At 33.5% G+C, this 24,475-nt stretch overlaps 1 protein-coding gene across 1 annotated transcript; it reads left to right on the forward strand.

Moving 5' to 3' along the window:
• The first annotated feature begins 568 nt into the window (after positions 1–568).
• LOC134250492 (SCO-spondin-like) lies at positions 569–24,475 on the forward strand. Its single transcript, XM_062732859.1, has 41 exons — positions 569–656; positions 2,174–2,227; positions 2,650–2,895; positions 3,065–4,095; positions 5,794–5,893; positions 6,173–6,223; positions 6,316–6,507; positions 7,407–7,486; positions 8,308–8,449; positions 8,572–8,736; positions 8,994–9,173; positions 9,425–9,507; positions 9,788–9,929; positions 10,049–10,213; positions 10,585–10,664; positions 11,489–11,630; positions 11,758–11,895; positions 12,159–12,247; positions 13,100–13,223; positions 13,689–13,835; positions 14,020–14,105; positions 14,291–14,432; positions 15,284–15,478; positions 15,603–15,688; positions 16,359–16,530; positions 16,835–16,920; positions 17,291–17,432; positions 18,076–18,234; positions 18,430–18,512; positions 18,869–19,004; positions 19,347–19,481; positions 19,870–19,964; positions 20,168–20,303; positions 20,411–20,554; positions 20,998–21,083; positions 21,254–21,383; positions 21,898–22,044; positions 22,380–22,568; positions 22,988–23,184; positions 23,317–23,479; positions 23,734–24,475. The coding sequence occupies exons 3-41, from the start codon at positions 2,691–2,693 to the stop codon at positions 23,796–23,798; spliced, it is 6,030 nt and encodes a 2,009-aa protein (XP_062588843.1). The 5' UTR covers positions 569–656; positions 2,174–2,227; positions 2,650–2,690; the 3' UTR covers positions 23,799–24,475.

The raw sequence follows: 24,475 nt of genomic DNA on the forward strand, positions 1-24,475 counted from the left end.
ACGTTAAATTAATACACGACTGATTGCAATCAGGAATTATAACTAAATGTTAAGTATATTATCTAGATTATTTTCGCGTTTATCTTCTTATCACTTCAATAAGATATCGATGGTAGATATTTATTACAATTCAGATTTTAACATTTCTTTTAACGTGTAGCATTCATTGCGAAAATAAAATCATACAAGAGTTGAATTAATGTTCATTCACACATTTTTTGACCTTATTACCAAAACGAGTACCCATGAACTTTAAATACCTAGCCTGATTTTCTTAAAAAGGTCAATGAAAGTACAATACATACATTTAAATTCCTATTTTGATAATAGCATTTCCCGCTACTTTCGTAACCGGAAAAAATAAACTGCATTATTACAGAATTTTTATAACTTTTCCTGAAAATTACGAAAGCAACGTCTATTAATAATTATAATAATAATGGGGAGAAACAAGCGCCATTTGCATTGAATTTGCATAATGTTATTCTTCTTTGTCTACAATTTCAAATGACAAATACTTGAAAAAAACATGTATTTTTTCCATCAATCAATCATATCAATTTCAGGTTGCTTCTCAGGTGGCCTAGAGCTGCTCCTCCTACTAGTGGGCGCCGTGTTCGTCACGAAATGCTCGAAATCGAAATCGTCCATATCCGGTAAGTTGCTGAAATAATCAGATTTATCCCTAGAAGATAAATTCAGTTGTTAAGGATGATGGTTATAAATTACTTTCTACACACAAATCATTACAAAGTGCAGCCCATTTTCCGGAATTATGTGGTCTTATCATGACGATTCTATTGTTAATAATACACAAGTGATGAGCATGCGCTGTCTTTTCTACTTTCCGCCTTGTTCAGAGCAGACGAAATATTTATATTAAGGTATAGAGTACCAATACATTTACTCCAAGCACGAAAGCGTCCAGAACAAGTAAGCGCCTGGAATTACATCAGTTTCCTTACGACTCGACTAGGGTATATAAATAAAACATAAATATTTTATGTAAAAAATCAATTTTTTTAGAAGGTGCATAAACAGAAACTTTTGTTTCTATCTTTAAAACATTGCAACGTGAATACTGCTTCCGGTCGTCGTCTTCTCTGAGCCATTTCGTTTGTCATTTGCAACAAATTCGACCCATCCGGTTACATGTAGCAATTGTTTTGATTATCTCGTTAAAGATTCCAATATTATATAGTTTATAGATGAAACACAGAGTATGTTTTCACATCATGTATTCGTAGATCTACATGAATAATTTTTATCTATCAGAAGTAGGCCTCTACTTATCTTAAATATGAATAAAAGCCTTGAGCAATACATATTGCAACTTTGAAAGAACAAGTGTGAAAGAACTGGTGTGCACTTATCCTCTTCTGGTTTAATTACTGAAAATTGATCGTTATAATCTTCATGATTAAAAGATTACAATATCATGAAGTCTCATCCCTCCTGTATTTTACCGTATAGCAGGTATCTTGGCAGTGCGCTAAATGTAACTGCAGACCTAAGAGAACGGTGCAGTGGTTTAGTTTTCTAATCATTGTGTTTATCGTAAAGCTCATAATTTTTAATATTTTAAATTGATATTGAACAATGAGGCTTTTCTAAGTTAACTTAGTTAAAAACCGCTTGTTAAAATGTCATTTATTGCTAACCCTTTGATCTGTTAAGTTATCTAATAAATGTATAAATATGTTAATAAATATTATATAATAATTTCTACCCTTTTTAATGCCAGTAAACATAAAATAATTGGAATAATTATCTGTATAGGGAAAAAGAATTATAATGGAATTTGGATGAATTGAAGTCCATTTTCTATTCTCATAAATATGAAAAAAAAATATTTATTAAATGATGAAGGTTCGTTTGATAATTTACCAAAAAACCAGATAATACTAATATAGTGTAGAACCCACTTGATCAATATATCTTTGGTAAATTATAGTATTTTAGCTTTATCTACACCAAATATTTTCAATTAGGAAATTTATTCACTCCAAACATAGACCTTGTACCCCCGAAACAATCAGTTCCTTATTAAATCAAAAATCAACATTGCAATCTTTTTTCTTTCCAGTCCCCCACGCGCGAACCTCTCTATATAGGTGTAGTGGAAAATTAATGTAAAAAGAATTAATTTTTATGGACGTCTATTTATTTACAGGTGGTCTGATTCTGTTGGCGATTGCCTTTCTGGCTAGCACCACTGCAGTTTTAGGTAAGAACACCATTTCAGGAAAATTACTGTATACTGGGCTATTTTCGCTCCGTGTTATTTTCACCCGATCATACTCCTTTAATTCGCTCAGACACAGCTGTGTTACAGATCCATAATACTGTCTTATTTGAATTCGCCCTGCTTGAAATTCGACCACTTGCGACGAGGGTGAAATTAAAACGGACGCGAAAATGTTTCCTTGTATTCAGTATTCAATTGTCGATTTCTAGGCAACTATAACGAAAACTTCATGCTCTCTTTCCATTGGTTTTGAGACGGGAAGTTGAAGGGGGACTTTAGCAAAAAATATGGCGGATAGGTACATGTACGTGTAAATGGCGAAATGTGTGTGAAAATGACTGTTATTGTTAACAATAGCTAATTTTCTAGGTCTCTGTATTTATCTTTCCTGTCCTCTTTAGGGGCGCCCGATAATCGTGGTAAGGAGTTTGTCATTGGTTTTATGGAAAACGAGATCTATCGATCTAGCTACCAGTGTGAGCTCTTCATCACCACCGCCAGCACGACAAAAGTTAGTGTAAAAGTAGACTCCCCAAAGTGTTCCAACCCTAAAATCTCAGCTTCCTTCTCCATAACAGCTGGTCAAGTTAAACAACTCTTCTTACATAGCAAAATAAGAATGTACGGATCAGCGAAAGGCAACAAAGGTAACTAAAATATCTCCATTTTTATTTTCTGTCTTTTTTCTGTCTTTCTTTCCGAATTTCAAATTATGTATACAAGTTTGATAACGACTTTAGAATCTTTACCTCAAGTCAAAAGCTAAATTATACATGTGATATTAATTTCATACTATACATGTTATTCATTTAAAAGGTATCTTGGTCACCGCCTCCGACGAAATCGTGGTTTATGGCATTAACAAAGAACCTTATTCCAATGATGGTTTCGTGGGTCTTCCCACTGATGTTTTGTCTGATGAATATTATGTCGTTTCGTGGTACCCTCCGTCCATGCAATGTCAGTTAATGGTTGTTGGGGTGGAAGATTCAACGAAAGTCACCGTCACTCTGGGTCAGTACATGGGAAGTAAATATGTCACTTATAATAAAAAGAATTATAAAAAAGGCAATTCTATATCAGAGAATCTGAACAAATACGACACGTGGCAGCTCGTCAGTACTGGCGACATGAGTGGAAGTAAAGTCACGTCTAATAAAAGGATATCCATTTTCTCTGGAAACAAGAGAACAAATATAGGCAAAGGCACTTCTCGGGATCATTTGGTAGAGCACATGACTCCTGTCAACACTTGGGGTAAAACTTTTGCAACTGTCCCAATTCCGAAGAGAACCGTTGGGGATTACTTTAAATTCATTGCCAGCGAGGCTAACACCAAAGTAAAAATATCAGGTGGTTATTCGTCATCATTTACTATATCTAAGGCGGGAGGCGTGGTACAGAAGCTTATCTCCTCCAAAGCCTACTGTAGGGTAGTTGCAGACAAGCCCATCATGCTTGTCCAATTTGTCCAATCCCAGCAGAGCTCCTCCGAAGAATCTGACCCGGCCATGATGATCATTCCTCCATGTGAACAGTATGCTGCAGATTATACGTTTACTACGCCAAAATATTCCAAAGGGTCCTATGAAAATTACTTTATGTTCATTGTCGAGGAAAAGGAAAAGTCCGGTCTGAGAATTAACGGCAAGGCGTTCTCCAGCAATACCAAATTTAATCCAATCTCGGGAACCACTCTTGTAGGAGGATACATCTCTATACCTGAAGGGACTCACACAGTTCGTCACACGTCTCCTATTGCTATCTTTGGAGGGTTTTTATACGGAAGGGCTAGTTATGAAACGTATGGGTTTACCACTGGTATGAGAATGGCCAAAGTAAATGCTGTAAGTTTTGTTTTTATTTTTCTTTATCAGATGAAACAGAAAAATGTTTCTTTAATTTTTTTTATTTGTTTCAAAGTTTTGAAAAGTGAATTTATGTTTCCAAAACTTTTAAAAATGAAATATAATGTGCGAGAGATAAAATCCTGAATTAAACTTAAACTATGCTATTGTATCAACGTATTTTATTAATGCGTTTCCTAGAAAATTCAAGCATTGACTTATTATTGTTTGCAGTTAACTGTAAAGTTTTACGTTACGACACGACCTTTTTCGTCAGATGCATCCAGAGTAAACAATTCACGTGATTGGTCATTGGTCAACTTATTATCAACATTTACACGGAAAAGTCTGTTGCACGAGCAACCAATCAGGGATAAGAAGAAAGTTCTAGTCGTGAAGCTTGCGGTTAGGAGGCGTGTACTATCTACCTTAGCGCAGCTGTCAAATAGATCGTGACATAACGTAAAACTTTACAGTAAACTGCAAACAATAATATTTGCAAATGATGCTGCTCTACACGTTTCTGCCAGTTATGTTTCTTCCATTAAAAATATATAACCCTCTGACTTAACAATACAGAAACTTTGCGTTATCAGAATCAGAGGATTTTGTACACCGGTAAAAACAAAATGCATGTTCTTAGGCACAGAAGAAAAAAAGTACTCGGTTTATACGATTGTGATTGTCATTTTAAAGAACCGAGATGCCACCATTTGCCAGTCTGCAAACGTCCCATTGACAGTGGGATTGGAACCCGCGACGTAAGGATTTACTCTTTACTTCGCGAGTCTAGAGCAGACGCTCTAACCGGGCGACTAACACTGTTTGTAAATTAGTTTGTAAATTAGTATCTAGAAAGATATTTGTATTACGTAGAATTAAGAGATATCTTCCATTATATACAAGCAAAATTTTCTATTATGGTTATATAATGCCATCAATTGAATACTGTTTAACAATAAAGGGTAATGCATCAGCCTCTAGCCTTGAGAGGATTCAGAGGTTACAGAAACAGACAGTACACTGTATTTTAGAAGCTGCCTATGACATGCCATCAAAAACCTTTGCGAAACTTGATGGGCAATTGGCTGTAAATAAGTTAGTGTTGTTGTATAAAACGCTTTAATGTGCAAGTCCGAACTACCTGTCGGGGATGTTCAATTACCAATCATTCAATTCCTACCCCCTTTCTAAAAAGTGTTGCAAGAACTGCTTTCAAAGATGGGCGTGTGTAAGCTATTGAAACGAAAGGTATTAAGATTCCGGATATGAAGAACTGTGCCAAAAATATCTAGACTAATAAATTGTAACATGTTAAATTTTAATAAAAGTATTGAATTTTGTTCAGCTACAGTTGAAAATGATAAAAGATTTTTCCCACTTCACTGATGTATTTTGATTCAGCATCGGCATTATCATTAAGATCAAGCGACAAAAACCCATAGTTTCATAATTATTAACTTGAGATTATATTTTGCATTTGTCATTAAATTAGATCATTTTATGATATTGCTATCCTTTATCGCGCGCAATGCAATTTTTTTTCTTTGGATTTCTGTAGGATGAAAACTCTGTAAAATGCAATTTAAAATAACTTATTTTTGCGGCCGGTTTGATGCTTTGCATCAATTGAACTATATTATTATTGTTAATTATTATCATTATTAATTTATGGCACATGGATGTTATCTCTTTAAGATTTGTGTTCCAACGCCGACTGTGACGGGTGACGGTATTGACAACGATTGTGACGGCAAGATTGATGAGGAACTGTGTACTCCGGAAAACAAAAATAAAGGTCAGAATAACACATTGTAGACAAGATATATTCAAGTTTTCAAGTCTCCGATTGTTCATTTAAAATTTCGAAAATGGATAGATTTGTGGAGCAGTTGATGCATGTTTTTACTTGTGTGTGTGTGTTAGTGTGTGGGGGTGGGCTGGGGTAGGAGTAGGTGGCGGGGAGTGAAAACAAGAAATCATCGATCTGCATTTAGTCATTTAGATATGTCCATCATAACTGCTACTTCATTTATGTTTTTATCTAATTAGCTACGTCATTTGTTTTTGCTGACAGATGATGACGGCGATGGAAAGGTTAATGAAGACTGCGCTAAACCTCTACCAAGTGAGTCTGACGTTGAAATTGTAAACAAACAAGGCATTCCTAATTTGGTTCTCTAAAGCAACTTCTTCACTGATAATATGTATCTATTTTAGTTGATGGTAACTGGGCTAGTTGGACTTCCTACGGCGCATGCTCGGTGACATGTAAGCCAACATCTCGCACGGCAACTGGAACTAAAACTCGAACCCGAACTTGTTCCAATCCAGCCCCTGCATATGATGGAAAACAGTGTGCTGGTTCAGGGACCCAAACTTCCTCTTGCTCGGCAACCAATCCATGCAAAGGTATAAGTCCATTATAATCAAACAGACCATGTTTTCGAACTCCGTCTCGTGAAAAGATATAATTTCAAAGCATATTTTTTTCTTGATGACTTGGAATTAACATTTTAAAAAGATACACAGAAAACAATTTTTTCATAAAGTAATTGATATATTAATAATAAATTCTATTGGATGAAAAGTAGGGATCCTGGGGGTCACATGCTCTGTGACTATGGGTATATTGGTTCTTGAGAAGAGTTTTCAATGATGCCATTAGTTTTTGCTATTTCGTAATTATTTTCCCTTGGATGAGGGCATTATCCTTCATTTGAACAAACTTGAATCCCTTTCACCCAAGGATACTCTGTCCGAAGTAAGGTTCAATTAGCCCAGTAATTCTAGAGAAGATAAAATTGTGTAAAATCAGTAAGGAAAACGATAACGACGACGACAGACATCGGACAAATTTCGATCAGAAAAGCTCGTTTGAGCATTCGGCTCTGGGGAGCTAAAACGTTGAGTCTGAAAAGGGGGTGGGGCAGGGGAATCAACTACCTGTAATGCTCAGCCAGGTATAAATGAAATTGACCTCATATTAATTGTTAGTGTTTTTATTACATGTACACTCAAGTACAACGGATGTTTTGATGTGTGAAACATTTTTTTCGTACGTGAAATATTAATTAAAACAAAAATTACGTTTTATGAAGTTTTAAAGGGGTTTTGAAATATTACATCATTCTTGCAATTATATTGCGGTTGACATAAAACCAAATTAACTCAATATATTTATTATAGTAAAACAAGCTTAAACGTTGTAAAGATATTCGTATTTCCAGCTTTTATGTTTCTACAATAAAAATAACAATAAATACTAAAAACAATATACATTAACAACAATCATTTTTTGCTTTTTTCAGTACAGAGATGTTACACATGCTCATATGGAAAGAAAAATAGTGACTGTACAAAGATAGAAACTTGCAAGCAGGATGAGGAGGTAAAACGAGAAGAATACTTAGAAAGTGGAAAGATGTATTTAAGTTGCTCAAATGGTTCTTTTCAAAATTTAAAAGAAAGTTTTTTTATTTTATTTCTGATGAATATTTTATTACCAGTTCTAAGAATAACATGCTTGAAGTGGAAGAGGTTTTGCCCTACTGAAATTTCAAATTAAAAAAGTAAAATTTAGTCATGATATTTTGTTGCTTTGATCTTGCTGAGTTGTGAAACAATAATTACACAGAGATAAGAGTGACATTCGAAAAAGATGTGTTAAAAACCAAGGATTACAAACATAAGTGTGATAAAATATTTAGTATAGAAGAAAGTTAGTAGATGAGCCGATGTATTTTAGGCCAAAAAAATTAATCAATAGTTTCTCAGGCACCGCCGCATCAATTCAGAAACGGCTGCATTGATCAATGTTATTGACATTTTCAAAAGGGAAAAAACTCAATTTTCTATTTTTTGAAAAAGAAAATTGAGTTATTCTCCTTTTCATAAATAATAAGATAGACGTTTTTATTAGAAAAACAATATTTTTGTTCTAAATTTACAATATTTTATTTATTAATATTTAAATAAAAATTTCGAATAACATAATTTAAAGTTGAATACACATTATACCTAATTTCAGAGAACAAAAATGAAGAATTACATGTAGCAGATATTATTTTATTGAACAAATGGCTTGAAAAAGGTGTAAAACCTGCTTAAAAAAGACTGCCTGTCGCATTGAATTTTGAATTTTTTGACCTAAGAAACTATTAACTATTTTTTTGGCCTTATTAATAAGCTGTTGAAATATTACTTTTGCAGTCCTGTGAAACAAAAGTAAAACGAGATAAAGCCGAAATTAAGATGACATGTAGAAAGACCAAAGACTGCAAACCTAAGTGTGTTGGAAATGACAATGAATGTACCATGTGTTGCACCGGTGATCTGTGTAACAAAGGTCAAGGTAAATAAAACTTAAAAGGGGAAGTTTTGAAAAATAGTTTGTGTCTACAGCAGATATTGTGGAAAGTATACAATGTTCAAAAGATAAAAAGTATAGATAAAAATATGTAATATTTCTATTAGGATATGCCGAGTTCAAAACTTGGGGACAATGGTCTTCATGTAGTAAACAATGTGGAGGAGGCAAGCGCAGCAGAAGCAGAGAATGTTCCAATACCGGCAACCGTCCATGTTCTGGTGATACCAAAGAGGAGCAAGATTGCAACAAGAATGCATGTCAAACAAACGGTATTGTTCATAAAATTTACTTTCTGTTTCTTTTAGTTCTATAAAAAGACTTTGGCAAAGAATTGATTTTGATCTGATATTTTTGCTAAAATGGGTATTGTGACAATAACATACAAAGAGAGGGTTCCATAAATATGTGACTGTTTTTATATCCTTACCAAGAGGACCCAATTTGGACTGACTAAATAAAATTTTAGGTAAGTCAGAAATCAAACTTATTACTAAAGTGCTCATGTTTCTGAAACTCCTTATTTTAGTTTGTGTCAAGGATTGTAAAGGTGTGAAGAATGGAGACTACCAATCCTGTAGCACATGTAACGGTTTCATCAAATGTTCTAACCACAGACTGTATAATTTCAAATGCCCAGGATCTACTGTCTGGGATGACAAAGTTAAACGATGTGAATGGAAATCAACTACTTGTAATTCTCAACCAGGTATGAATGTAATGTCTGGCTTCGTATTAAAACATCAGTGGTTTAAATGCACACCAAGTTCTTTGAATATTTCCTTTTGGGACGGGAAGGTGGTGGTGTTACGCATCCTAAAAGACTGCAGTTTCTGCCAGTTATTATTTAGCAGGAGTATGAAATGTGTTCTTTAAGGGGAATAAGAATTACAATTGTACCCTTTGTGCAGTTTTATTAGTGTGAAATGAAAATTGATGAGGTTCTGTTGTATTTTGCAGCTTTAATGAGATGTTACACATGCTCATATGGAAAGAAAAATAGTGACTGTACAAAGATAGAAACTTGCAAGCAGGACGAGGATGTAAGAGAAAAATCACTTTGACAAAAGAGAGATGTCCTTAAGATGGACATACATGTATTCGTGTTGTAACCAATTATTTATTTCAAGATTCATTCAAATGTTAGGCTTTGGATTTTGGTGATGTTGTTCATATTGTTTTAAGAAATCACTCATGTAATTGATTGAGGTCGAATCCTTTTAAAATTCCGAATAAAAAGAACATTCAGTGCCGCTAAAAAATGGAAGAAGTTCATTTACGAGCAAGTTTTTGTAATAGGGTTTGAATTGCTTGATTTTGTAGACTTGTGAAACGAAGATACACAGAGATAAGGCTGAAATTCGTAAGAAGTGCGAAAAGGCCAAGGATTGCAAGCCCAAATGCGATGCAAAAGACAAGGAATGCACCATGTGTTGCAAAGGAGATCTGTGTAACAAAGATCAAGGTAGATACAATTTTAACGTAGAATATCTCAAAGGTTTTTAAACTGTGTGTTAACGAAAGACAAATTGTGACAAATCTTGAAGAAAAATGTGTTAAAAGACGTTTGATTTTGTATATTAGGATATGCCGAGTTCAAAACTTGGGGACAATGGTCTTCATGTAGTAAACAATGTGGAGGAGGCAAGCGCAGCAGAAGCAGAGAATGTTCCAATACCGGCAATCTTCCATGTTCTGGTGATACCAAAGAGGAGCAAGATTGCAACAAGCAAGCCTGTGCACCAAAAGGTTAGTTTTCAAAATATTTATCAATAAACTTTTACATAGAGGATTAATTTCAAATAATTCTGTCTTTAGTATTGAAAAAAAAATATCGAAAATGAAAATCATGAATATTTTGTTTAAGGGATGATGTATGGTAGAATTTTTCCTACTTCATGTATCAAATTAAGATTTAAACATGCAAACAAAATTAAGTGTGCATTTAAAGAATTTCTATAACTGCCTTTAAAATGGTATTCTTCCTGCAATTTTAATTTAGTTTTATGTAAACTGACATGAAGCGAAAATAATTTGATTTATATTTTACTATAATAAAAATAGCAATCAATATTAAGAAAATGTACATTAACTTGACTATCATCTTTTGTTCTTTTCAGTACAGAGATGTTACACATGCTCATATGGAAAGAAAAATAGTGACTGTACAAAGATAGAAACGTGCAAGCAGGATGAGGAGGTAAAACAAGAAAATTACTTAGGAAGTGGAAAGATGTATTCAAGTTGCTCAAATGATTTATTTCAAAATTCAACAGAAAGCTTTTTTCGATTTTATTTCTGTTGAATATTTTATTACCAGTTCTAAGAATAACATGCTTGAAGTGGAAGAGGTCTTGCCCTACTGAAATTTTAAATTAAAAAAGTAATATTTAGTCATGATATTTTGTTGCTTTGATCTTGCTGAGTTGTGAAACAATAATTACACAGAGATAAGAGTGACATTCGAAAAACATGTGTTAAAAACCAAGTTTTGCAAACATAAGTGTGATAAAATATTTAGTATAGAAGAAAGTTAGTAGATGAGCCGATGTATTTTAGGCCAAAAAAATTAATCAATAGTTTCTCAGGCACCGCCGCATCAATTCAGAAACGGCTGCATTGATCAATGTTATTGACATCTTCAAAAGGGAAAAAACTCAATTTTCTATTTTTTGAAAAAGAAAATTGAGTTATTCTCCTTTTCATAAATGATAAGATAGACGTTTTTATTAGAAAAACAATATTTTTGTTCTAAATTTACAATATTTTATTAATTAATATTTAAATAAAAATTTCGAATAACATAATTTAAAGTTGAATACACATTATACCTAATTTCAGAGAACAAAAATTAAGATTTACATGTAGCAGATATTATTTTATTGAATAAATGGCTTGAAAAAGGTGTAAAACCTGCTTAAAAAAGACTGCCTGTCGCATTGAATTTTGAATTTTTTGAACCTAAGAAACTATTAACTATTTTTTTGGCCTTATTAATAAGCTGTTGAAATATTACTTTTGCAGTCCTGTGAAACAAAAGTAAAACGAGATAAAGCCGAAATTAAGATGACATGTAGAAAGACCAAAGACTGCAAACCTAAGTGTGTTGCACATGAGAAGGAATGTACCATGTGTTGCACCGGTGATCTGTGTAACAAAGGTCAAGGTAAATATAACTAAAATGGGGGAAGTTTTGAAAAATAGTTTGTGTCTACAGCACAAATTGTGGAAAGTATACAATGTTCAAAAGATAAAAAATATAGATACAAATATATATATACTATTTTTATTAGGATATGCCGAGTTCAAAACTTGGGGACAATGGTCTTCATGTAGTAAACAATGTGGAGGAGGCAAGCGCAGCAGAAGCAGAGGAGGCAAGCGCAGCAGACGCAGAGAATGTTCCAATACCGGCAACCGTCCATGTTCTGGTGATACTGTAATTATCTATGCTATTTTTTCATAAAATTAACTTCTTGAATTTTATTGCAAGATAATTTAATTTAACGTTAAAAACAGACGACACAAGTAAAATGGCATTCGGAAACCTATCAATGTTTCTGAATGCATCTTTGTATTTATAGCCCAAGGTATAGGCTATCTGCAAAAAATTCTCAGGAAAAAAAAACTTTTACTGATTTAACTATTTATCAAAAAGTATTTTCTAAAAAAGGAATTGCTTACTTTATTTCAGGATCTGAATGTTTCACATGCAGTAATGCAAATTCTAATGAGGAGTGTAATAAAAAAGGAGGAAAGAGGAAATGTCACTCTGGACAAAATGTAAGTTACATATAAGTAAAATAAGTTTCATAATAAGTAGTATGTTAAAATGAATAAATGAAGCTCTCATTTAAACATCCATATTATCATTTTTGCGTTTAAATGGTGATCAATAACCCAGCCAAACGTCATGGGGTGAACTGGGTAGTGAAATGAAACATAACCAACAGTGTAGAATTGGAATTTGTAAATCTACATGTATATCAGGTGCAACTTTAAAATAAATTAATATCAGGCATGTTTGTGAGATCGATTTAAAGTAAAGGAACATTATCATAAAAAATGACAATTTTTGAGCCCCCCTCCCTTCCCCGAAAGAGAAGACTCTAACTCCACATTTTAGTTTAGGTGTACGTTAGGGAAATTAAATAGCCTTTCAATGGACATTTTAATGCAAAATTAATAGTAGAAAATGAACAGTGTTCTGCAAGCACCACCCCCGTCCCAAAATCATCTATGTACCTGAATATTACTAGTATGTGCACTTTAGTGGAAGTCGGGTACAAATAAATCATTTAAAACATAGTTTTTTTCTGTAATGTTAATCTCAGCCGATCAGAGAGATAGAAATAAATTAATCTTTAATAAAACGTCTCGTAAATCTCCCTTTCGTTTATGTAAATTGATATTTCTGGGGGTCAAGAAATTTTTGTTTCCTTTTGCCTAAAAAAATCACTGGTAATAAATATCCGGGACTATCAGATAAAAAACGAATTACTGCAGTGTTTCATCGATTAAAATCTGCGTACTGTTAGATAGGATATCTTCATTATTTAAAATGAAAAAGGTCTAACTTGAACAGAATTCATTTTCTCGTACATGATATTTGATTTTGTTTTCCATATATTACAGACATGCTTCACAAGAATAGACAAAAGGACGAAAAAGATAATAAAGGCCTGTACAAATGTATGTAAACCAGTCTGTGATGGCAGGGCCTGTACCTACTGCTGCAATACCCCTGGCTGTAACAGTGGTACGTGTCTTATTAGAACAATGTTAATCATAATATATAATACTAACTTCTGATTTGCCCTGTACATGTTTCGTTTTGTTCAGAATGCGTTTTCTTCACTTTTCGTTTCTATATTATATGTTCTACGCTTTTCATGATTCTTGCCTGGCTTGATTGATTATATGTTGTTTATAACGTCCCTCTCGAGAAGTTTTCACTCATATGGAGAAACCACCACTTGCCAGTGGAGATCTACACATTTCGTCCTATACTCAGCACTTACGGCCATGGAGTAGTGAGGGTTAATTCTTTTTCGTGCTAGTACCTACTAAGACATGGGACCTCCCTTTTTGCGTGGCTTGATATTTTGATATTTTCTGATTTTTAACATTTAAATATAATCAATCATTGACGAATTGGCTTCTTATAAATTCATGTTATCATGAAATATTTCGAACTTAAATATCACATAAATACTTAACACAGAATATGGGACTTATGGACAATGGTCACCATGGAAACAGGAAACCATAAAGAACGTTGATGTATTGGTTCGGAGGCGGAAATGCTCAAGTGAGATGTGTTCTGGGAAGAAAGAGGAAACAAAGCCCTGTTCACCGACACTATGTACAAGTAAGTGTAACATTTATCCAAGTGTAAGGGGGTATTGAAAATATGTATTTATATGTTACGGATACATGAAAGTAAAAGTTTTAAAAAAATCAATCCTTTTTAAGAATTTAATTATGAAATGAATAAATGATAGTTTAATATGTTAAAAAGCATACAAAAATGAAATTCAATGTAATTTTGTTAGGCCCAGCCCATAGATGTCATGTGTGCAACAAGGCAAAAAGTAACGTGGAATGTCTAAAAGTTGAAAAGTGCAATAAGGATGAGGAGGTAGGAAAAAACTTCTTTATTAAAATTTTTAAAAAGCGAGAAAATTACCTACATGGTATTCTTGAACAAAATATATCTTTCTCAAAAATGTATAAATTTCTTAAAGAAACCAATTCAAGCTTTAATATTCTTACCGAGCAAAATTTAATTATCTAACTAATTAATTCTTTGATAAAATGTTGCAGTCATGCGAAACCAAAGTATATAGGAGCAAAACTGAAATATCTAAGAAATGCAAGAAAACAAAGGATTGTAATTCAAAGTGTGACCCCAAGGACGATTCCTGTGTGACTTGTTGTACAGGGTCATTGTGCAACAAGGACAGTGGTAGGTCAAGGTTGAACTCTGTAGTGACGTCACAACAAGTGCACGAACCTTTTCCTTCACAGGATTTCAAAATCACGTGTCAAAAGAAAACAAAAACATGTATTTTAGGAGTATTCATGTGATCTGATGATAACCAACATAGATGCACATGAAAGTTCGCACCAGGCTGATTTCGGTTAAACACAACACAGTGTATCCTTGGGTGATAAGAATTTGGGTGTTTTTAAAACCTTTTCTACTACATGTTGTTTACTTTGTAATAGTAATTTGTAAATTTTAAAAATACATTAAGGACCACAACTAGAATCATGTTTCAAGAGGGCAAGATATAATTCAGAGATAGAGAAAAGACATACCTGTACACTGTACAGTGTACTAAAAATTTTTTGTGTGATCAAGGATGGAGCCGCAATAGCGGATTTAAGTTTAACATAAAATTATTTATATTTCTGTCTTTTTAAAAATCTATTATTTTTTTTTTACAAAAGAGTTCTGGGGTTAATATAGGGGATCAAAGCTTTAGTTGGATTTTTAAAAATTCCTATTAAGCAAAGTAAATTGAGATAATTTGTAATGGTTACAATATAGCTTTAATAATGTTATTTTTTTTTAACCATGGATTCTTACTTGTGACTCAAGTGAACATTATGGCACATGACTCACTTGCTTTGTGATTTAGACGAATAACTAATTATCACTCAATACATAAAAAGGCAATTTGGTCAGAAGATGAAAATTTAATCTTGTTTTTTTTTTCAGTGGATTTACATCTTCAAAACTTTTATTAAATCTTCCAGCATATATTACTGTTATCAAAATAAGCATTCCTTATCTTTTTTCTGCACACAAAGGTTATGCCAAATGGAGCACTTGGGGACCATGGACCTCCTGCAATAAGCAGTGCGGGGGTGGAGTTCAGAGGAGGAAGAGGGCGTGCTCTACTACCTCCATGCCGTGTTCCGGTGACCAGGAAGACTCCAAGAAATGTAACACACAACGGTGTTCTAATGTGATTCAGCCTGCAACCATTCCTCCAAATTCGTTGAGTAGGTGTTGTACTTTAGTTTTAAATCTCCAAATTTTACGAAGAAAAGGGTTAATAAAGAAAAATTTAGATGGTTTTTATTAATTATTTCAAGCAAAAACATTTACAAAATGTATGTTTTACAGAATCTGGCTGTTACATATGCAGTCACGAAAAATCAAGCGATGCATGTAATGCGAAGGGAATTCAGGCATGCCCGAAGGGAAAAGAGGTGAGAAGACAATACAATTTTTTTTTAAAACTGAAAATGCATACCCGGTACTTATTTAAAGTTTGATTTTTGACGTGTCCATGATATGAAAAGACCGAAGAATCCATGTCCTTAACAAATGTGAAAATTCAAACTAGTAGATCATATGCGTTCTTCAACTACTAAATGAAAATACCCATCCTTCCTCTTGTAGATTTGTGGTACAAGAGTTGACAGAAAGACAAAGAATGTAATGAAAGCATGTACGGCTGTTTGCAAACCAGGCTGTAACAAGAATGCATGCACGTTCTGTTGTTCATCTACTGGCTGTAATAAAGGCATGTAATAATGATCAACGACCTCTGTTGTCAACAGTTTTCGATGTTCATGAACTGGTTGTAACCCAAGTGTGCAACTTATAATTCCTTTTTTTCGATGTTTATGAACTTGTTGTAATTTGTAATGTTGTAATTTAGGTGTACAACTTATAATCTACTTTCGATATACATCTTTTGTCTAAAATCAGATCATTATCAAACGTACGAGGTCATATACTGGTTGTAATAAAAGAACATTCAAGATGTAAGAAAAATATTGGATTGGCTATTGGTTATTCATATGGTTCATGATTTCCAAAGATACATTTCAAATAATACCGAATATTCGATTTGTTGCCTCTTTATGAATGAAGTTTGTCAAAATTGTTTGTTATATAGAATTTGGCAAATATGGACAGTGGTCGTCGTGGAAAGAAAAGAAAACCAAAGGTGGCAAAGTATTAGAGCGAAAACGAGACTGTACAACGACAGAATGTTCTGGTGTCACTGTTGAGACAAAACCCTGCACACCGGCTTTGTGTTCTGGTAGGGTTTTGGAATGTTCTTATGGGCATTTTATTCTTTTCTGTGATTACATGTATCTAGCTTTAAAGCAGAAAATGTAAGGTTAAGTAAGTATTTTTCAATAGCTTGTTCTGTCTTGTCTGTTTGAAACAAATTGAATGTATGGCAATAAAAGTATTTAAACTTTTTGTAAAAAATATGTTTCATTTTGTCGAAAATACCAGGTACTTTTCCAAAGAAAATGTACACATTTTTAGAATGAAATACTATAGTAATAATAAGTATAATTATTATATTTAAGAAAGCATTCTTTTATTTCTAAAAGGCTACACACAGCAATGCAACGTCTGTAACAAAGCAAAGAAAAACAGCGAATGTACGAAAATAGAGACGTGCAAAAAGGACGAAGATGTAAGATTTTATTATTGCGCAAGTCCTACACAAAATATACGCGTATAAGCAAATATATCCGCTAGATCATTGTATTTTTACCTTTATTTACTTATCTTTTACTATGGAATTCAAAATTAATTACCCTATCAGTTTGAAAACATGTGACTGTTTATTACTTAAATGTTCAATACTCGTAAACAACACAAGAAAACATACATGTAGGCGGTTGAGTTGAGTAAAGTAATGTTGATTCAAAGAATGTCAGAATAATTAGGGCATTTTCTAAAGATAACACATCATGTATGTTTCCTTTGTTATACAGAAGTCTATATTTTTAAGAGATAAAAAAACAAAAAAGAAATATAAGTATGCATGCCTTTGCTTTCAGACTTGCGAAACTCGTGTAGAAAAGAACAAGGCCGAAATAACAAAACGGTGTCGAAAGGAAAAGGACTGCAAACCAAAATGTGATCCTAAAGATAGTTATTGTGTTACCTGCTGCAAGGGATCGCTGTGTAATAAGGACGAAGGTATGGGTACAGCTCTTAAATACCTTAACAGCAATATCTAAAAGAAGGATAGATAGTCTAAGTAAATATCATCAGATAATGATGTTTTAGGAACTTGTATTTTTGTTCCTAAAAATATTCTTTCTTTTTGAAAATAAATAAATAAATTAATTAAATTAATTTAAAAAGTGAATGAATATTACTTCCTTATAGCCATGATTTTGAAAATAAATAAATAAATAATAATAATAAAATTAATTTAAAAAGTGAATGTTCACAATAATAATATTAAAAACATTTTACAATAATACATAAATAATATATGACATAAAAATACATGATTTCGTTATAATAATTGTTTCAACCGAAATGTGTGTAAATTCTTTGAAAAACGTATATACAAAGGTAATTTGTTCCATAAATGAACACCGGGATAATGAAAAGAATTTTTAAATTGATTTGTTCGATGTTTCGAAAGTTGAAGGTCATAGTTTGTTTCAGATCGTAGAACATAATTATTAGAAGAAATAAATTCAAAAGAGTCTCTTAAATAAGTAGGTGCCATACCGTGAAGTGTTTTGTACAGTAGTACAGTCAGCCATCCAAGTTTTTCAAATAATGGTAGTGAAGGGGCATCATAAGTATCAGTTCACATTTCGTTTAGCATATGGAAAATACAGTCTCTGGAGCGTCTGGACAGCCTGCAGTAAGCGATGTGGTGGTGGCAAACGAAGCAGGACCAGGAAGTGTTCCTCCACAAAACTGCCTTGTGAAGGACCATCTACAGAGGAACAGGACTGCAACACTGCATCTTGTGTGCAATGTAAGACACCCCCTCCAATCCCCTTCAAAACAAAAAAATCACTGAAATTTTTATCCAAAAAAAAAAAAAATAATAAAAAGGAATAAAAAAAAAATAAAATAGACAAGATAGACACTTTTTTGATGTGGCTGTTTTCTGTGTGGATGGGGCTACAAAGTTTGGATGTCATTAACTGGAATTTGCTTTTTTCACCAGCATCAGAATGTCAGAAATGTACAGGTGCGAAAAATAATGCTGAGTGTAACAAACAAAACAAAGAAATTTGTTCAGCATATCAGGTACGTCTATTTTAGTTTTCGTTTACAACTGTATTTGAAATTGAAGTTATCTTTCGAAAATTTAACATTGAAATATGATAAAAAAAAAATAGAAAAAAGAAGATATCTATAGTACATAGTACCGGGTATTTTAAATTTCCATTTATTACCTTAGGGCATTATCAGTGTAAAATAACATCATGTATTAAAGCGCATTGATCAGTTAAATTCTTCCAGTAATTGACGTAAAGGAGAATTTTAGGAAAGCACTTTAAGCACAAATAGCTAAAATATGTCCTTTGAGGAGAGATGAATTATAGAAAGAATTCAAGTCATAGTCTTGTTTTTTCATACAATATTGCATTTGAATTTTTCAGTCCTGTGAGACAAAGATTGATCGTCGTACCAAAGCTTTGACGAAGAAATGTACGCCGACGTCCTCTTGTAGAACCCTCTGTCATGGCAACTCAGCCGTCTGCACGTTCTGTTGTCAAGGAGACAACTGTAATGAAGGTCCGCCATTTTTTACTTTCAAAAATTAATTATGTATTTGTAAAAAAAAAAAAATCTCATTAATAACTTCATTAAAAATTCAAATCACATGCTCGTAATTTTTTTTTACTTTCACATATTGTATTTTTAATTAATTGGGTCACAGTCTTCATTAAAGCTCTAGACAACGCGACTACACATTGTTGTCATGCAATAAGTTCAACCAACATTTTTATTTCTTAAAATAATGTTGACGCCAGAAGCGACATTTTTAAGAAATAAATGAAAAATTGTTAAGGTAAGTAATAATTAAGCATTTACAAGAAACATAAAGATGCAAATAACATTTGTAAACCTTTACAGTTTATGGTGAATGGGCACCTTGGAGTGCTTGGGCACTAAAGAATGGAAAGAAAACTAGAATTCGATCTTGTAACACTATTGAGTGTTCAGGGGACGGTACAGAGGAGCAAACATGCACTGGTACAGCATGCTCAGGTATACCAGAAGGCTTTGCTCAATTAATTCATCAATAACCATTAGATTTTACATCTTTATATCGATTAATATACTTTTATTTAATAAAAAAAATGATCTCTCAATATCAAAAATGGATATCTCATATTTGCTTTAGCCATTTAATGCTATGAAGGAAAATATGAAATTTTATGTAAAGTTATGTTTTACGTATATTTTATGCACAAATATATATGTTTACCCTTACTCCTCCCATTGTGAACGATACTTATATGTGGTAACCTATGGATAGGTCCACAAAGTCGGCTGTCTTTTTTTTCTTTTATTATATATAGGAAATTTCGTTTATGTATTAAATATACATCAACACACGTCGATCATAAAGATTGAAATGGCTGTGTCTTTGTAGGCGTACAAAAATTCCAGTGTAGAAGTTGTACAAACGCAAGATCCGACGCAGAATGTAACTTCGGAAGCTTTGTCACGTGCCCTGCTGATCAACAAGTAAGTTTTGATTCTGTCGAATATATTTTAAATGAACAATGTAGAGCAAGTGAGAGATAATTTCAAATTGTTGTTCATAAAAAGAAAATGTGGCTACCTAAAATGTAACTCTTCATGCAGGATCTAAACAAATGTTAAGTAAATGCTGAAATAGACGGAGAGCAAAAAGGTGAACACGATGAAATGTATGCATGTGTTTTCAGACATGCCAAACCAAAGTTGTTCGTGGATCTGGACTGATAACAAAGGGATGCGCAGCTCCGTCCTCCTGTACGCCTTCCTGCACAGCTGGAAGTCAGACCTGTACATTCTGTTGTTCCGGATCCCAGTGTAATGAAAGTACGTAGTTCTTTTCAATATGGCTAAAATTCAAATCCTGCTAGCAAGAAATGTTGATATGAGGACCTGATTATGTAAGTGACCAACTTCTTTAATTACTTTCTCAGACTTTGGATCCTGGGGAATGTGGGGTTCGTGGTCTGTTACTGGACCCAAAGGAAGCCTGATGACCCGAAAACGCACCTGTACATCTATAGAATGTTCTGGAGAAACCGAGGAGACAGTCAAATGCCAGGGACCCATTTGTTCACGTAAGTTACAATAACTTTTACTGACATAACAAATTTGATACTTAATGCAAGCTTTGAGATTTATTCACAAAGAAAATACTATTATCAGCCATCAATGAAAAAATAAGTACCTGTACTTGCCCTCTCACTATCCGATATTAAAAAAAACAAGGATAGCTAGATAAGTAAGGTACAGTTGATTGAAAAATTCATCATCAATGCTTAATTTTTAAAAATATGATGAAATTTAAGGATGATTAAGAAAACTAGTTTCTAACGGAATGAGAAAATCGTTCCCTGGAGAAAGGATTATTCAAGTCAGTCGACGGATGAAAAGAGCAAACATACAATTTTTAAATGGCATATTCAACAATGAGCATCATGTAAAGCACAAAGAGTACCATTGTGGTGTTACTTGTTAAATATTACTTATTGGAGGCTTATGTTTTGTGTTGTTTTAACAGAATTTAGATGTCAAGCCTGCAACAATGCCAACTCAAACGATGAATGCAATAAACAAGGCTTCCAGACCTGTTCCCAAGATCAAGATGTAAGCTCTCTTTTGTCCATTTTCCATATTAAATAATCATTTTTTTTCATGAAATCAAAGGACATATAATCATATCTGGTCAAGTATTTACAAATGAGAATATATTTTCAATCAAACATGGTCCAAATTATTGTACATGCATATCTAAGATGTCTTTTTTAATATTGTAGACCTGCGGAACTACGGTTGAGCGAGCAACAAAGCGCATGTCCAAGGGCTGTAAAGCTAAAGGTGCATGTACTCCATGGTGTGACGCCGTATCGTGCACCTTCTGTTGTAAAGGCGCTTACTGTAATGACGGTTAGTATCATATACTTGGCAAGGGGACAAAATTATTATGCTATTATATATAGTACTTTTTAGAGTTCTACACAGTATATCATTTACATTCAAAATTTTCCTAATTCTTATGACTTTGATAAATTTTTAGTTTGCATTACTTTATATTTGATTTGACATTTACTGTAATGTGGATTTCTTGAAAGATTTCTTCAGAATTTGTATTGTTTAACAATGAAATAATGAGAATGGACTATTTATTTTTCATTTAGATTACTTACGTAGATTTAAGATAAACTTAGCTTACTAAGATAGCAAGATTTATCACTGATATGTACATAGAACACACATTGCTTTGTCCATATTTTTAAGTGTTTTTGAAATCGGTCACGTCTTTGTCATTGAATTGACTTACTTCGACTTGACCTCAACTTAAATTAAGTACCTTAGTACGGATTTTGATTACTTACGTATATCTGTAATAATGCTGGAGTACTCAGGCAGATTTGCAATATATGTCTGACTTTCCTTACAGTTTATGGCGTCTGGCAGCTCTGGACATCTTGGAAGGTGGTCCTAGAAAACAACGTATATATCAGACAGCGAACACGTGACTGTGCTACGACAGAGTGTTCCGGAGACGGCATAGAAAAAGAACCATGCACAGGAACAATGTGCACAAGTAATAAAATATTACAATTGTGATTTTTAAGGTTACTTTTCCATGGTTAATTCTACTCAAAAATAATATTCATGATACATTATGTTCTTAGCAAAATCACAAAAGGTCAACACATGCATAAACAGAATTTAAAAAAAAAACAAGGGATATTTTGAATTCATTTTGAGAAAAACAAGGATGTAATCAAACTATTAATTAACATGTATTTCGGTTAAGCATCTGTCTTTGCATTATTTTTCTTATCATTTAATAAAAGAGTAATTGACAAGTCAAATAAGGTGTAAATTTCTTTAATTTATTAGTCATCATATCATTATAATGTATTGTTATTAAAGGCACTACAAAGCCTGCAGTAGACGGAGGGTTCACCGATTGGTCAAGTTGGACATCCTGTTCCAAAACCTGTGGAACGGGAATTGCCGAGAGGTCAAGAACATGTACCCAACCTGTCCCAGAAAATGGCGGGAAAAACTGCACAGGAGGTTATGCGGAATCCAAAACTTGTAGCACACAACCATGTGCAGGTAAATATAAAGCTAAAACCAGGGAAGTGCTCAGTTTGAAACTCAAAACTAATACCAGGAAAGTGCATAGTGTGAAAGTCTGGCATTCAATTAACTGAACGGTGACTGAATGATTACTGAAAGGTGACTGAGCGATTACTGAAAGGTGACTGAAAGATTACTGAAAGGTGACTGAGAGATTACTGAAAGGTGACTGAGAGATTACTGAAAGGTGACTGAATGGCATTAGTCAGTCATTACGTCACATTACCAGACCTTTTAGTGACCATTCAACTGATTGAAAAAGCACAGCTTCAACCTGTGGTAGTCATAATGAAAGTTACACATGTAATAAAGCATGGAATTGAAAAACACAAGATTGAGTAATAGAGGTGAAAAAGAATGGATTGTTTATACTTATTATTTGTGAATTTTCACAGTGGACGGGACATGGGGAGTATGGGGACCCTGGGCACCGTGTTCTAAGACCTGTGGTGGCGGGAAACAACACCGTGAGAGGAAGTGTGACGACCCCGCCCCCGCTCACGGTGGCAGCGACTGCTCAGGGGACTCTACACAGCTAGACGACTGCAATACCATTCTTTGTCCTTTGCCTTCATCGGGTCAATATGTGCAAGTAAGTGTAAAGAAATAATTCATAAAATAATAACAGAAATATATAAACAGTTTCAGACGACGAATTCAAGTAGTCACCACTGTTCTATGACGAAATGCGCACATATTCAGTTGTACTTGCTTTTTTTCATAGAAATGTCCCCGGGGCTGGTTCACGTGCAAGAGTGGAGGCATCACTTGTATCGACGAATCCTTTAAGTGCGACTGTTCTAACGACTGCGACGACGGCAGCGATGAGGAAATAGCGTATGCGTCATGTACCATCTCACAAATGCAGGGCTGTCAAAGTGGAACGGGTAATTCTGGTTTTTCTTCTTTTATGTAACTGAGTTAAGATGCGATTTTTACCGGATAAAATTGATTACAAAATGTTATCGTTTCTTTTATCAATCTAATTAAAATCAGATCTTTGATCTGCTCTAACTAGGTCGCTACACTTTGTGTAGCGATCTAGTTGTAGCCGATCAAAGATTTAATTTTAATAATCATATTATTCTTTAACCATGGAAGATTGGTTTTAAAGCCAGTATCTTTTTGAATTTAATTACAGATCATGTGAAAATATCATGGTGGGTTCTACTACTGACGCTCGCTGCTGTACTTGTGCTGCGTTAACATGAAAACAATATTTCCAACGGAAAGGCAAAAACTGTTGTTAAAAATCCTGAATACTTTTTATAATGGCTAAATTGTGATACATTTATGACGTCTGATTTTGAGCTCAGCACGTCTTGTTTTTTCGGATTTTCTTGACAAGGCGGGCCGGGGAAGGGATATGGATTTACGAATTCTTAATGAAATCATCAAATTCCACTCGAAATCGGTGTCATATTTGTTTAGCAAGTATCATTTATTACACAGAAATGATATCAAACTGTTGAATTTTAGCCAACCAATCAAAAGAGGTATTTGATTTCTTGAGTATTTGATATACTTTGAACATATTTTATCATGTGCTAAACATATATGCCATAAGGCGACAGGATTTTTATATAAAAATATAACAGTTAGACTTGTGATGTCATAATGAAACACGATTCGGATATCGCAATGTAATGTTACGCGATTGCTTTGTCTTAATGTAACAATTAGGAATGTTTTAATTTATAATGAAACCGTTACAATGTATGTCGTTATGCAATAGTAGAATGTTTTTTTATCTAATACTTCGTATGTTTATGTCATAATGTAACAGTTTAATTTGCACACAGGACACAAGATCTCGAACTGTGTATCTCCTTGATATGTTACGTTGATTTTGTTAATTTTTAAAATAAACTTTTGCAGCTTTC

This window comes from Saccostrea cucullata, unplaced genomic scaffold (assembly GCF_032062105.1).
Source record: "Saccostrea cucullata isolate Sc308-1 unplaced genomic scaffold, CSIRO_AGI_Scuc_v1 ctg57, whole genome shotgun sequence".
Taxonomy (NCBI): domain Eukaryota; kingdom Metazoa; phylum Mollusca; class Bivalvia; order Ostreida; family Ostreidae; genus Saccostrea; species Saccostrea cuccullata.

Excerpts from the sequence above, each read along its gene's own strand:
- LOC134250492 (XM_062732859.1), top strand. The coding sequence starts at position 2,691 with ATGGAAAACGAGATCTATCGATCTAGCTACCAGTGTGAGCTCTTCATC. Across the intron at positions 10,214-10,584 it reads GCAAGCCTGTGCACCAAAAG|TACAGAGATGTTACACATGC; the intron begins GTTAGTTTTCAA and ends TGTTCTTTTCAG. Across the intron at positions 15,689-16,358 it reads CATGCCCGAAGGGAAAAGAG|TTTGTCAAAATTGTTTGTTA; the intron begins GTGAGAAGACAA and ends TTATGAATGAAG.